The 14,505-nt window shown below is 45.5% G+C and overlaps 1 protein-coding gene across 1 annotated transcript in view; it reads left to right on the plus strand.

Moving 5' to 3' along the window:
- Positions 1 to 14,505, plus strand: part of cacng2a (calcium channel, voltage-dependent, gamma subunit 2a) — a 77,150-nt gene that overhangs the window by 44,325 nt on the left and 18,320 nt on the right. Inside the window, exon 2 of the mRNA XM_021625502.2 lies at positions 5,474 to 5,557. Coding sequence (XP_021481177.1) covers positions 5,474 to 5,557 — 84 coding nt within the window. The remainder of the gene's footprint in view (positions 1 to 5,473; positions 5,558 to 14,505) is intronic.

The raw sequence follows: 14,505 nt of genomic DNA on the forward strand, positions 1-14,505 counted from the left end.
AAGAGAGTAAGAGAGAGGGGAGAGACAGAGAGAGAGAAAAAGAGAGAGAGGGGGAAAGAGAGTAAGAGAGAGGGGAGAGACAGAGAGAGAGAAAAAGAGAGAGAGGGGGAAAGAGAGTAAGAGAGAGGGGAGAGACAGAGAGAGAGATAAAGGAGTGTGAGAGTACGGTTTCCGTCCAAGTGGGGAAAGTCACAGCCGACTTAAACCGTCAAAAAATCCAAAGCACCGGGGCCAAGAATCCTCTCCTCAGTGAAAGCCAGAGAGAAAAATGGAACTTTTCTCACTCTAGCTTGAGCCCAGCAGGGGTTGTGTTTGTGGCTTCAGTAGCATTGGAAAAAGTGCCTCTGTGTGATTCTTAAACAGTTAACCCCGACCTTGGAATGTATTGATTTCAATATGAATATTTTTATTCAGAATGTTGATCCCAACATGACGGTCTTGCCAATAGAGTAGGACTCCCCAGAGCAGAGGCCAATTTACAACTCACAGCCTCATCACTGGAATCTCCCCATGAAGACACAACCTTGGAGACATACTATACAGCCATCTCGAGGGAACAGAAAATGGGGGAACATCGACCGGAAAATCCAGGTGCTGAGCAGACCAGGAGCCTCTGTGGGATGGGCGATTGTAAATCTACACCCACCCACCAGCCCCACTCACTTGACCTTGTCCACCTCCCTCTTACCTTCTTCTGGATCTCAGTCTCATCCTGGTCTGCTCTAGTATTAAAGTGCTTTATGGTAGTGTGGGGCAGGGAGGACAGGAAAGGACCTAGGTTTTAGGCCATAGCTCATCCCCACAGTAGGGGTCATGGTGGCCAGTGGTCGTTAGGGGGATTGAGAAAGTCCAGCGCTGATCCCTAGTATGGAGCCAGTTGATGGGACCCAGTGGGTCGGTCCCATGGCCTGGTGCTGCTCTTAATGCTAACTGCTTTATAAATTATTAGCACAAGACTTATACACCCAGCTAGAAGGCTACCTATACTTACAATGCCTTGGTTGCTTTTTAACACCAAGCACTTTCAACAGGGCTGAGTATGTACTGACATGATGCTATTGTAGTACTACAGCTTGCTATAGTGAGCAACCCTCAGATAGAGGTAACATAGTGGATACTATGGCCTGTCTGTAAACGCTGAATGAAGATGTCGTGACACACCAGACCCACCTGTTGTGGGTCCCCTGCCAGATGGGCCTCCCCCTCTGCCCCCTACTCTCCCCCCTCCGCCCTCCTCCCTTCCTCCCCCTCTCCCCCCTCCACCCTCCTCCACCCTTCCTCCCCCCTCCCCCTCCTCCCTCCCCCTCCCTTCCTCCCCCTCTCCCCACTCCACCCTCCTCCACCCTTCCCTTCCCTCCCCTTCTCCCCCCTCTGCTCTCCTCCTCCCTTCTCTCCCCCTCTCCCCCCTCCACCCTTCACCTTTCCCACGGTCACACACTTTTGTACGGGAGGTTTCTGAAAAATAATAATGTTAGTATAAAACATTTACCAGCGTGCTGAGTTGACATGTCTGACAAGAACATTACAGTTTGGAGCGGCTAAGTGTCACATAAGTCTTTCAGCGCACTAATTGAAGTGGTTCCCCCAATAGGCTACTCTCTGCAGCTGCATGAACAAGTGACACAACTGTGGACGGGACAGGCAGCTAACTATACCATTCTCCCACTCTGTGATGTCAGCTGTTTTTTTATTTATTTTATTTTGATTTCACCTTTATTTAACCAGGTAGGAGAACAAATTTGCAATTGCGACCTGGCCAAGATAAAGCGTAGCAATTCGACACATACAACAACACAGACTTACACATGGAATAAACTAAACATACAGTCAATAATACAGTGGAACAAAAGAAGACAAAAAGTCTATATACAGTGAGTGCAAATGAGGTAAGTTAAGGAAATAAATAGGCCATGCTGGCGAAGTAATTACAATATAGCAATTAAACACTGGAATGGTAGATCGGCAGAAGATGAATGTGCAGGTAGAGATACTGGGGTGCAAAGGAGCAAAATAAATAAATAAATTAATAAATACCAGTATGGGGATGAGGTAGGTAGATAGATGGGCTGTTTACAGATAGGCTATGTACAGGTGCAGTGATCTGTGAGCTGCTCTGACAGCTGGTGCTTAAAGCAAGTGAGGGAGATATGAGTCTCCAGCTTCAGAGATTTTTGCAATTCGTTCCAGTCATGGGCAGCAGAGACTTGGAAGGAAAGACGACCAAAGGAGGAATTGGCTTTGGGGGTGACCAGTGAGATATACCTGCTGGAGCGCATGCTACGAGTGGGTGCTGCTATGGTGACCAGTGAGCTGAGATAAGGCGGGGCTTTACCTAGCAGGGACTTGTAGATAACCTGTAGCCAGTGGGTTTGGCGACGAGTATGAAGCGAGGGCCAACCAACGAGAGCGTACAGGTCGCAATGGTGGGTAGTGTATGGGGCTTTGGTGACAAGGCGGATGGCACTGTGATAGACTGCATCCAGTTTGTTGAGTAGAGTGTTGGAGGCTATTTTATAGATGACATCACCGAAGTCGAGGATCGGTAGGATGGTCAGTTTTACGAGGGTATGTTTGGCAGCATGAGTGAAGGATGCTTTGTTGCGATATAGGAAGCCAATTCTAGATTTAATTTTGAATTGGAGATGCTTAATGTGAGTCTGGAAGGAGAGTTTACAGTCTAACCAGACACCCAGGTATTTGTAGTTGTCCACGTATTCTAAGTCAGAGCCGTCCAGAGTAGTGATGTTGGACGGGCGAGCAGGTGCGGGCAGTGATCGATTGAAAAGCATGCATGAAAAGCTGTTGATAAGACAGACACGTGGTGCACTGTGGGTGGATGCTGTGTTCTCAATGTTATACGTTTTGTTCCGACAACTCCGTGGCGACTGTGCTGTGTAACTACATAAACGTATCCTTGTTGAAATGGATTTGAAATGAAAGAGTTCAGGATATTCCTTATTTTTCTCCTTCACTGCTTCACTGCATTTGACCCACTTCTTGATAGATGTTATTTATTGTGGAGGCTCAGTGGCTGTACTGTGGTGTCAGTGGTGGTAAGAGTCGCACACTGAGTTTGATATGCTTTTTAGGCCTATGAGTTTCGATCCAACAATGATGAAAGTGTGACAATGGAAGCAGATCTATCCCCCTGTCTTCTGGACTTCAACCTTCTCTCTGTTCATTGCCCTTCCTCTGCCTCTCCCTCTTTCCCATATATTCCTCCCTGTCTCTTGTTAATTGCCGCAGAGCTTGTTGATGGAAATCAATGAGTGCTTTTTGATTATGAGCCAGAGCTGGGGAAGGTGAGAGAGAAGTGGACACACACACACACCGTCAGCACTTTGGACTCTGTCCACCGAGGAAGGATTAGTGTGTGTTTCACACGGAGGTTCCCACATTCCTCTGCTGCGGCCCAAATCTAGGCCTCTGCCAACCGCTCGGTCAAAACTCAATGACATTGGAACAATCACAACAAACTCTCCTCTGATGAAACCTTAACTACCCTCAGACAGTTAACAGACAGTTACCTCTGTGGTATTAAACACTGTCTCCCCTCAGCCTTCTGTGAGCCCTACCACACACAGTGTGCACAGAAGGAAGAGCAGTGTTAAGTCTGTCTTATAGCTCTTCCTTCAGACACCAGTCGCTCTCATATCCGAGCGGTTCTCGCCGGGGGTCCATTCTCCGTACGTGGGGTCCATTCACAGAACCAGCACCCCACCCAGCCGCACCCGCAGCACCCATCCTGCCTTCCCGCCATCTTCACCTCGGCAACACCTGGCACCCGGCTAACAAACACCTGTTCACCTAATTAGACAGACACTGGAGGGAGAAGGAGATGAATAAGTTAATGAGACAGTAATCTGGCCCAATCACAAGCCCCGGCGTCTGCTTCCTCCTCGTCTGTTTCCTCCTCGGCAGCAGGGGTGCAGTAATGACCTCTGTATTGGGTATTGGTATTCCTTCGCCGTGCGACCTTGAGTGACCCCATCACGGATGGACCTTCTGTGGTACCACAGCATGGAGGAATGGAGGGATGAAGGTTTAGAGAAAAGTGGGAAGTGGGAAGAAGGACAGGCCAGGCAGGATGCTTCCTGAAAGGACAGAGTGAGTGACTTGGCAGCCTGGGCACTGAGGCGTCAGCCAAATGAATGAGCATTAGGAGATGAGGTTCCCACTGCACAGCAGTTGGAGCCGCTCCAGGTCTCACCAGCTGTGCCACTCTTGTTTACAAGCCGCCACCTGCTGCCGGAGAGGCTTCCATTCTGACTAGCAACCTCAGGCTCGCATGACCACCAAAGCCAGACCAGGGCATGTGCTGCCTGGGCTAGGGAAACCCAGTCCCTGGTGCTTATGAGAAGGGCAGAGCGCCCACTCCTCTGTGGAGTTTCATCCTCATGTTTCCTAACATCGCTGTGTGTTACATTTACATACATACATACATACATACATACAGGCAGGGGTGCAACTTTGGTTTTAGAAGTGAGTGGGACATATTATTATCCAGGCAGATAAAAAAACGTGACCGGGAGACCCATGGGGCAGCGCACAATTGGCCCAGCATCATCCGGGTTAGAGGAGGGTTTGGCTGGCAGGGATGTCCTTGTCCCATCGCGCTCTAGCGCCTCCTGTGGCGGGCATGCGCTGACACGGTCGCCAGGTGTACGGTGTTTCCTCCAACACATTGGTGTGGCTGGCTTCCGGCTTAAGTGGGCATTGTGTCAAGAAGCAGTTTTGCTTGGTTGGATCGGCTTGGTTGTATCGTGTTTCGGAGGACGCATGGCTCTCGACCTTCTCATCTCCCGAGTCCGTACGCGAGTTGCAGCGATGAGACAAGACTGTAACTACCAATTGGATACCATGAAATTGGGTAGAAAAATATTATGTTATATTATATATACAAAAAAAAATCACAAAATAGCTAAGTTGGGTCGGAGCTTGCAAAACGGCAGCCATCTAGAACGGATGTAATGACTAAATGTCCAGGAGCCTATCACTCATTATATATTCATCTCTCTGCTGCCCACACAAACAAATCACTGGCCCATATGTTTCACACACCGGAACTGGATCCACATCCTCCTCCATTCCTCTGTGCTCCAGGTATCCCCAAAACACGCATCCATTCATCCATCCCTCCCTCCCTTCATCACTTGACCTCCTCCCGTGTCTCACCATCCCTTCCTTCCTGCAGGTGTACAATACCTTCACTTAAGTGCTGTGTTGCTCCATAATAATTCATCTGTTCTATTCAAATCTTCCTGTGGATCTCACAAGCCCTTTCTTTATGTTGTTATGTTATGGTGGTGTTTCCTTTATTTTGGCAGTTACCTGTACACTCATAACTACATGGGTTTGAACTGACTCGGGTCACTCTTTGTGTTGCCATGGCGTTTCTCTTGGTTCTATTATTATTTTTCCTCTGTGACTGCTTTTCTGACCCTGTGTGTTTTCTCTCTTGTTTCTCCTCCAGGGAACTTTAAAGGGATGTGTAAACAGATAGATCACTTTCCTGAGGACACGGACTATGAAGCGGACACCTCTGAGTACTTCTTACGTGAGTCTCCTCTCTTTGGCTTTCACTTTTACAGTACAGAGGAACCAGTGAGCCTCAAGGGATAGTGTGGTCTGGGCATCCCATCTGCGCATTTGATACTGTATTGTAGTGAATAGTGTAAATACTACACAAAACTACACAAATGTACAACTGTGTACTTTCTAATCTTGTTAAGAGAGGGTCGTATTTAATATGAGGTAACCAATCAGGTGACAAGGTGGGACAGAAATCAGCCAGCAACGCCTCCTCTTACTTCCACTGACAACTTGTTCATATTTAATACCTGAGTCCACTTTCCCCACCCAGCCCCTGACAGTCAATACAGTGACAGTAGTTCTGGTGGGCCTGTGTGTTATTTTAGATATCTCTAAACTGTATCCTGCTTTTAGTGAGTGCCTGTCTGTCTGGTCTGAACTCCTCCTCTCCTGGCTGTTTTTACTGCCTGCCATGTGTAACGTAACGTGCAGTATTACAGTCCACTGTGTACCCTGTAAACTCACCACATTGATTTGTGCTCTGTTTTCCTCACTGCTAGCAAGACAAATAATCCTAAAATTACATGATTTCTATGCCAACAGAAATTGTATTTGAATTCCATAATTTATTCATATTTTAGAATTTGTAATGCACATACTTGTATTTCATGATTTGAAACCGAATTGAGTGAATATTGCATTCAGTTTTAAAATTAAATGTACATGTAATTGAATATTCAAATTCAATATTTATATATTCAGTTTCAATATGATAGATATTGCATACATTGTCTGTGTATTAAGTTACCAAACTATCATTTCAAGTTTACAAAAGTTTTATATATGAAACTTCTCAGATGCTTTTAGATTCAGTTTTTAAGTTCATGTCTCTAAATTCAGATTCAAAACCAGAGACAACATCCTGATCCTTTGCCAGCCAGGAAAACAGATAGATTGAAACGCTCAATGTGATTACAGTTTTTTACGATTGCTTACACACTAAAATTGTACTTTTCCCACAATTAGCAAAACCTTACACTCAAGGAGCAAAACACAAGGCTAGATTTGCACAACTGTAAGCACATTGTCAGCTTCACACTATTTGTAAAACATTACACACAGGGATTTGCAAAACACTAAACACACTTGTATACATCAGACACAGAAGTACAGTGGGGTAAAAAAGTATTTAGTCAGCCACCAATTGTGCAAGTTCTCCCACTTAAAAAGATGAGAGAGGCCTGTAATTTTCATCATAGGTACACTTCAACTATGACAGACAAAATAGGGAAAAGAAATCCAGAAAATCACATTGTAGGATTTTTAATGAATTTATTTGCAAATGATGGTGGAAAATAAGTATTTGGTCACCTTCAAACAAGCAAGATTTATGGCTCTCACAGGCCTGTAACTTCTTCTTTAAGAGGCTCCTCTGTCCTCCACTCGTTACCTGTATTAATGGCACCTGTTTGAACTTATTATCAGTATTAAAGACACCTGTCCACAACCTCAAAAAGTCACACTCCAAACTCCACTATGGCCAAGACCAAAGAGCTGTCAAAGGACACCAGAAACAAAATTGTAGACCTGCACCAGGCTGGGAAGACTGAATCTGCAATAGGTAAGCAGCTTGGTTTGAAGAAATCAACTGTGGGAGCAATTATTAGAAAATGGAAGACATACAAGACCACTGATAATCTCCCTCGATCTGGGGCTCCACGCAAGATCTCACCCCGTGGGGTCAAAATGATCACAAGAACGGTGAGCAAAAATCCCAGAACCACACAGGGGGACCAAGTGAATGACCTACAGAGAGCTGGGACCAAAGTAACAAGGCCTACCATCAGTAACACACTACGTCGCCAGGGACTCAAATCCTGCAGTGCCAGACGTGTTCCCCTGCTTAAGCCAGTACAGATCCAGGCCCATCTGAAGTTTGCTAGAGAGCATTTGGATGATCCAGAAAAAGATTGGGAGAATGTCATATGGTCAGATGAAACCAAAATATTACTTTTTGGTAAAAACTCAACTCGTTGTGTTTGGAGGACAAAGAATGCTGAGTTGCATCCAAAGAACACCATACCTACTGTGAAGCATGGGGGTGGAAACAAGATGCTTTGGGGCTGTTTTTCTGCAAAGGGACCAGGACGACTGATCCGTGTAAAGGAAATAATGAATGGGGCCATGTATCGTGAGATTTTGAGTGAAAAGCCCCTTCCATCAGCAAGGGCATTGAAGATGAAACGTGGCTGGGTCTTTCAGCATGACAATGATCCCAAACACACCGCCCGGGCAACGAAGGACTGGCTTTGTAAGAAGCATTTCAAGGTCCTGGAGTGGCCTAGCCAGTCTCCAGATCTCAACCCCATAGAAAATCTTTGGAGGGAGTTGAAAGTCCGTGTTGCCCAGCAACAGCCCCAAAACATCACTGCTCTAGAGGAGATCTGCATGGAGGAATGGGCCAAAATACCAGCAACAGTGTGTGAAAACCTTGTGAAGACTTACAGAAAACGTTTGACCTCTGCCATTGCCAACAAAGGGTATATAACAAAGTATTGAGATAAACTTTTGTTATTGACCAAATACTTATTTTCCACCATAATTTGCAAATAAATTCATTAAAAATCCTACAATGTGATTTTCTGGATTTTTTTTCTCATTTTGTCTGTCATAGTTGAAGTGTACCTATGATGAAAATTACAGGCCTCTCTCATATTTTTAAGTGGGAGAACTTGCACAATTTGTGGCTGACTAAATACTTTTTTGCCCCACTGTATATCATGGTGTCACTTCCTTGCAATTCTAAAGCACTGACTGTCAAATTACCACACCTATGAGCCAATCTGTTAAACACAGCCATCAGGTGCACAAACACATGATTGCTAAATTGTAGACACACCAATCAGGTTTAAGCACTATAAAAATGCAGCAGGTAGGTTCACCTGCCTTCAACCAAAATGGAAGGAGTCAGAAGAAGAGTGAGGGTGAGAGGAGAAGTACACAGAGAAGGAGGTAGAGGCAGAGGCCGAGCCAGAGGTCGGGGAAGACCTGAAGCAAAAGGAGAACGTGCACAAAGAAGAGGACCAAACTTATCAAATGACATTCGTGCAACACTAGTGGACCATGTTGTGAACCACGGATTGACGCTGAGGCAGGCTGGACTGAGAGTTCAGCCAAATCTTAGCAGATATACAGTGGCATCTGTCATAAGGACTTTTCGACAGGAAAACAGGTAGAAGATCTGTCTACAGTTACAGTGATCAGCCGCTTATTGTCAGCACCATATCAGCACTTGTGATACCCCTTCCTGTGACATTGTACAGTAAGTTACATGTATTATTCTCTACATAGGATTGAGGGTCAGGAACAACAAGGTGGAATGGGGCCCATATTCACGCAAGAACAAGAGAGAGAGATAATAAACAGCATTATTGGCCAAAACCAAATCAGGCTCAGAACTACAAGCCAACATTATCGGTGACCATGCCATTTTCAATAATGTCCATCAGGTCTCTCAGTCAACACTGGCAACCACCCTGAAAAGACATCAGGTTCAAATGAAACAACTTTATCGAGTGCCTTTTGAGCGGAATTGAGGGTCAAACGGCTGCGGCATTAGTATGTGGAGGTTTGTATTGTTCACTTTAGCACTGTGATGTTGCATACTGCACACATGACTTTTTTTACATTGACGTTATACTAGACCTATCCTGAACTACACAATCTTGTCTTTCACTGTATTTCAGGGAGTTTTGCAGATGGATGCTGAGGAAATCCTGCATGAATCATATATATTGATGAGGCAGGGTTCAACCTCACAAAAGCAAGTAGGCGAGGCAGAAATATCATTGGCCACAGGGCTATAATCAATGTCCCAGGGCAACGTGGGGGTAACATCACCCTTTGCGCTGCCATTTCACAGCATGGGGTTGTCCTCCGTCATGCCAACATGGGCCCTTACAACACACCTCACATTCTCACATTTTTGGACCGATTGCACCACATCGTCACAGCAGGTAATGAAATGCACCAGATGCAATACATGGTCATCTGGGACAATGTGTCATTCCACCGCTCTGCTTTGGTCCAGAACTGGTTTCAACACCATCCACAGTTGACAGTACTATACCTTCCACCATACTCTCCGTTTCTAAACCCTATCGAAGACTGTTCTCTGCATGGTGGTGGAAGGTTTACGATCTCCAGCCCCAGGCTCAGGTACCCCTCATTCAGGACATGGAGGACGCCTGTGACCAAGTCGACGCCTCAGCTGTTGGATTCGACATTCAAGACACTTCTTCCCGCGTTGTCTTGCTAATGACGATATTGCTTGTGATGTTGAAATTCTCTGGCCAGATCCAGCTAGGCGAAGAGATAATGTATAGTATGTTTACTGTAGTATTTTCTGTACAATATTGTCAGTTTTTTTCAGATGATTTTTTATGTTGTTATTTACTGTAATTGTAACCTGTACTGGATACAGTATTTTACGTTTGTCTGTTTGCTGAGCTAACAGTGTTATACACACTACTGTAGTAGCATGGAAACTGACATGTTTTGTTGTGATTCTCCATGTTGGCATGTTGACTGATTTGGGTATATGGAGAGAAATAAATGATGTTTTCCTCAGTCTGCAGCATTGGTCTTGTGTATAGTTGCACTTTCTCTGTGCACTTCATTTACAGCACTCTAATCACTGACAATTAGACTTGCTAAAAGTGTTTTAGGTTAGCAACAGCAGTGTGTAACTGGTTCAAAAAGATTGAAGTCATAAGAAATGTTTCGTATGGTAACAAAATATTGTTTGTATGAAGTCATGAATAGTTTTGACAAGTGTTCCATTTTGCAAATGATCTGAAGTGTTGTGCTACTTTGGTGTAAGGTTGTGCTAATTGTGTGTAGTGTTTTGACAAACTGGGCCCTGTTTTCAAAATTGTGCTTCTGAAGTCAATGTGGCATGTTGAATTTATTTTTTCCTATGAATTTGGCTCTAGCATTTGAAACGTTTTGGCTGAGCTCTTATGACCCCATTCCTGAAAGACTCTGGAACATGGTCATGCCTTCTGTTTCCCTCTATGATTGCAGGCCTTGTTAGAAGGGAGTGTCACAAGAACTGCAATTTGGCCCCAATAAGAACATACTGTAGTTGAATAGCCCTCAATAGTCCTATCCTTCTAAGGATAGGATCCCTATTTAATGTTTCTCTTGGGACTAACTGGGATCAAAACATGTCTCCTGCATCTCACAAGATTCCTGTGACTGTGACTTTGAAGTGTACAGTATTGAAAGTTTCAAACAAATGAGTTAAACTAACACTACCTCTGCATATTGACCTAGTACATTCAAAAAGACCTGCAAGGTCCCCTCCTTTTTCCCCTGAACACTTCTCTCAAAGTATAGGAAAAGGAATTGATTAGCACACATTTCCATGTTACGAGCAGTGCCTCGGCCCCACGCCTGTTTAACAATGCTCCAGACATTTGACCCCTCCCTTCCCCCACCCAGTGATGCTCAGCTGAACTGGATTCAGGTTGTGTTCATCTCCTGGTCTCCATCAGAACAGACAGTAATTGAAGCCCACTCTGACAGAAGAGGAGAACGGAGCAGTGTGTGTTACTGCCAGTCCTGGAGATGAAGCCTAACCAATTAGGCTGTGTTTGACTTAACGCTCTGAGCGACTGTGCTCGTCCATATGTGCCGGAGAGGATGGTTATGGTTATGGCCTCAGACCATGTACCCAAGTGTGTGTGTGTGTGCGTGCGTGCGTGCATGGCTGTGTGCGTGCGTGTTTGTGTGCTTTAACCGCTTCCTGCTCTGTGATTGGACGAGAGGGCCGCAGTGCTCCCAGTTGCTTGCCAATTAGGACACTCACATCCATAAATATTTCAGCCTCCTTCCTATATAGGTCAGGCCTCTATCACTCTCTCTCTCTTTCTCCCTCTCTCTCCCCGAACACCCGTCTGTGACTGGCATGTCTTTTTAGTCTGGAGTTGTACCTCTGTACTTTAGTGACAAAGTGAGCCCCCATTCAGGCCACTCAGTGTGTCTGTGTGTCTGCGTTTTTATGTTTGCGTTACATTTGTGTGTTCTTTTATGTGAAGGTCGGGCAGGGTGAGGTCATGAGGGTACAGTAGGCCACATTGGGACAGGTTCAGAGAGAGGTGGATGTCATACTGTAGCTTTACTATCTCCGCTGCCTGTTTCATCGTAGCCAGGATGATGTGGTCTGTGAAGGGAATTTGTTTATATACTTAGCCCATTTGACTTTGGTGGAGGACACACAGCTGGTATTTCCATAATGAGGTGTTGCACAGAGCATCTGGAGAGAGACCAAAGAGAGAGAGAGTATGCCAGCCACTTACAGGGTAGAACGAGAGGGGAAGGGTTATTACCTCAGGTAAAAACCCACCGGAAGTGGCATCAGAGGGAGTTCACACTCAGACTGAGGGGACTCGTATATGATGTATGTAATCCTGTGATTCAGCACCTGCTAGCTCACAGTACACCAGCCTACACCAGTATTGGAAGTGAGCAAATCTGACATATGCAGAAGAAAGGCACAGAATGTTCTTGAATACGTACGTACACCACCCCTCCCCCATACTTGAACACACACAGACAGACACAGACACACACAGACACACACATAGCACAGACAGACATCCCCAAACGCACACACTGTAGTGACTGTGATTCCTCGGCTCTCCCCGTAGCCAGGCGGTTCACACATCCACACACGGTTATATAACCCAGCTGAGGCATACTAAAGCGCCAGTGGGTTTTTAGAACATGCCTGGTCCGGGCTCCCAGCATCCACTACTGTACTGGGCGCTAAGCAGCAGAGAGAGAAAGAGAGAGAAGAGAGGAGTAAAAGAAAACACCCAGTTATGCAAGAAACGGTTGATGCAGGAGGAATTAGAACACCTAAATACATTACTGTGATAACCACACTTACACATAGAGAGAGATAAAGAGAGAGATACAGAAAGAGAGAGATACAGAGCGAGAGAGAGATACAGAAAGAGAGCAATACAGAGAGAGGGAGATACAGAAAGAGAGAGAGATCGATACAGAGAGAGAGATACAGAGAGAGAGAGATACAGAAAGAGAGAGAGAGATACAGAGAGAGATACAGAAAGAGAGAGATACAGAGAGAGATACAGAAAGAGAACAAGAGAGATACAGAGAGAGATACAGAGAGAGAGATACAGAAAGAGAGCAATACAGAGAGCGAGAGATACAGAAAGAGAGAGATCGATACAGAGAGAGAGATACAGAAAGAGAGAGAGAGAGATACAGAGAGAGAGATACAGAAAGAGAGAGCGAGATACAGAGAGAGAGATACAGAGAGAGAGGATACAGAAAGCGAGAGAGAGAGAGATACAGAGAGAGAGAGAGATACAGAAAGAGAGTGATACAGAGTTAGAGAGATACAGAAAGAGAGAGAGAGAGAGAGATACAGAGAGAGAAACAGAAAGAGAGAAACAGAGATACAGAAAGAGAGAGAGCGATACAGAGAGAGATACAGAGGGAGAAAGAGAGATACACAGAGAGAGAGATAGAGATACAGAGAGAGAGATACAGAAAGAGAGAGAGAGATACAGAGAGAGAGAGATACAGACGGAGCGATACAGACAAAGCGATACAGAGAGAGAGAGAGAGATACTGAGCGAGAGAGATACTGAGAGAGAGATATATTGAGAGAGAGTGAGAGAGACAGAGACAGAGAGTCAGATTGAGTAGAACATTGTAGTCTTGTTGTAGCTATAGTGGATGTTCTGCCAGTAGTGACAACGATGGCAGTCTGTGGTAAAGATGTCTCATGTTTGTGGATCCTAGCCAGGGTTCACTAGGGGTCAGAGTATGGTGTGATGAGCTACATAGTTAATACAGAGAGGGGGGCCGGATTCTGGCCTGATCTGTCCCAATAAAATCAATGGGTCTGGGGTAGGACACACACAGGGGGCTTGCATGTGTGGGACAGTGGGAACGATGGGGCGATGGGGGGTGTAGGCGACATTGGGGAGATCATTGGTTGTGGCCCAGCATGGGAGTTCCAGACCAGCTCCAAGGGGGGATGGACAGCCGGTCGCTCGGCCCTGAGCCCTGGTGGGTCACACCGGTTCCACCTGAGGCCAGGACCATGGACCATGGTCACAGCCATTGGACCAGAGGGAGGGTCACACCACATAACCTCCACTGCCTCGGTAGAGGATAGTCATCAGGATAATGTGTTAATCATGAGTGACACACTTAAAGGGATTCTATTACAGACTATTATTACTATGACTGTCCATTTGGATTTACTGTGTGGTGTTAGGTAGCTGGAGAGAGATGTCACAGTGTAGCTGTCTAACAGTGGTGGCCTAGGCGACAGATATGGAGTCCATCGATAGATACGTAAACACATACAGGCCCATAAAGGAAAAGGCAATCATTTTAGTGGCCTGGTGGAGCGAGCAAGTACCAGCGCTCTGACTACACATCTCATTAAGGCTGGAAATATGGAAGACTCCTCTTATAAACTCAGAGGTGAGAGAATGTACAGTATCTCGTAAACAAAAGGACAGTAACACAGAGATTACACAACCGTTATTTGTGACTGCATATGGACACTTGTTAGCCTTCCTTCACACACACATTGACATATCCACATTGAATACTGACCCATGTTAGTCTGTGCTGTGGTACTATGCTAACAGTGGCGTATCGTGACATAAACCACAGTATTACCAGTCTTATCCATATGTATTGGAGCATCTCTCTGTGCTATCATGCTGTTGTACCAAGCTAATTTTAAATTGAGCTTCCTCTGCCCTGTGCTCTGGGCTACTAATCAGCTTTTCTGGCTACTAAGCTAGCTAACAGACAAAGCAAGGTTACTGTTCAGTTTGTTCAAACCTCTACCCTGTGTTAGTCTATGGGCTACTATGCTGTTTGTGTAAACGCTAAGGCTAAGCTAACACAGACAGC

This window comes from Oncorhynchus mykiss, chromosome 12 (genome assembly GCF_013265735.2).
Source record: "Oncorhynchus mykiss isolate Arlee chromosome 12, USDA_OmykA_1.1, whole genome shotgun sequence".
Classification (NCBI taxonomy): Eukaryota; Metazoa; Chordata; class Actinopteri; order Salmoniformes; family Salmonidae; genus Oncorhynchus; species Oncorhynchus mykiss.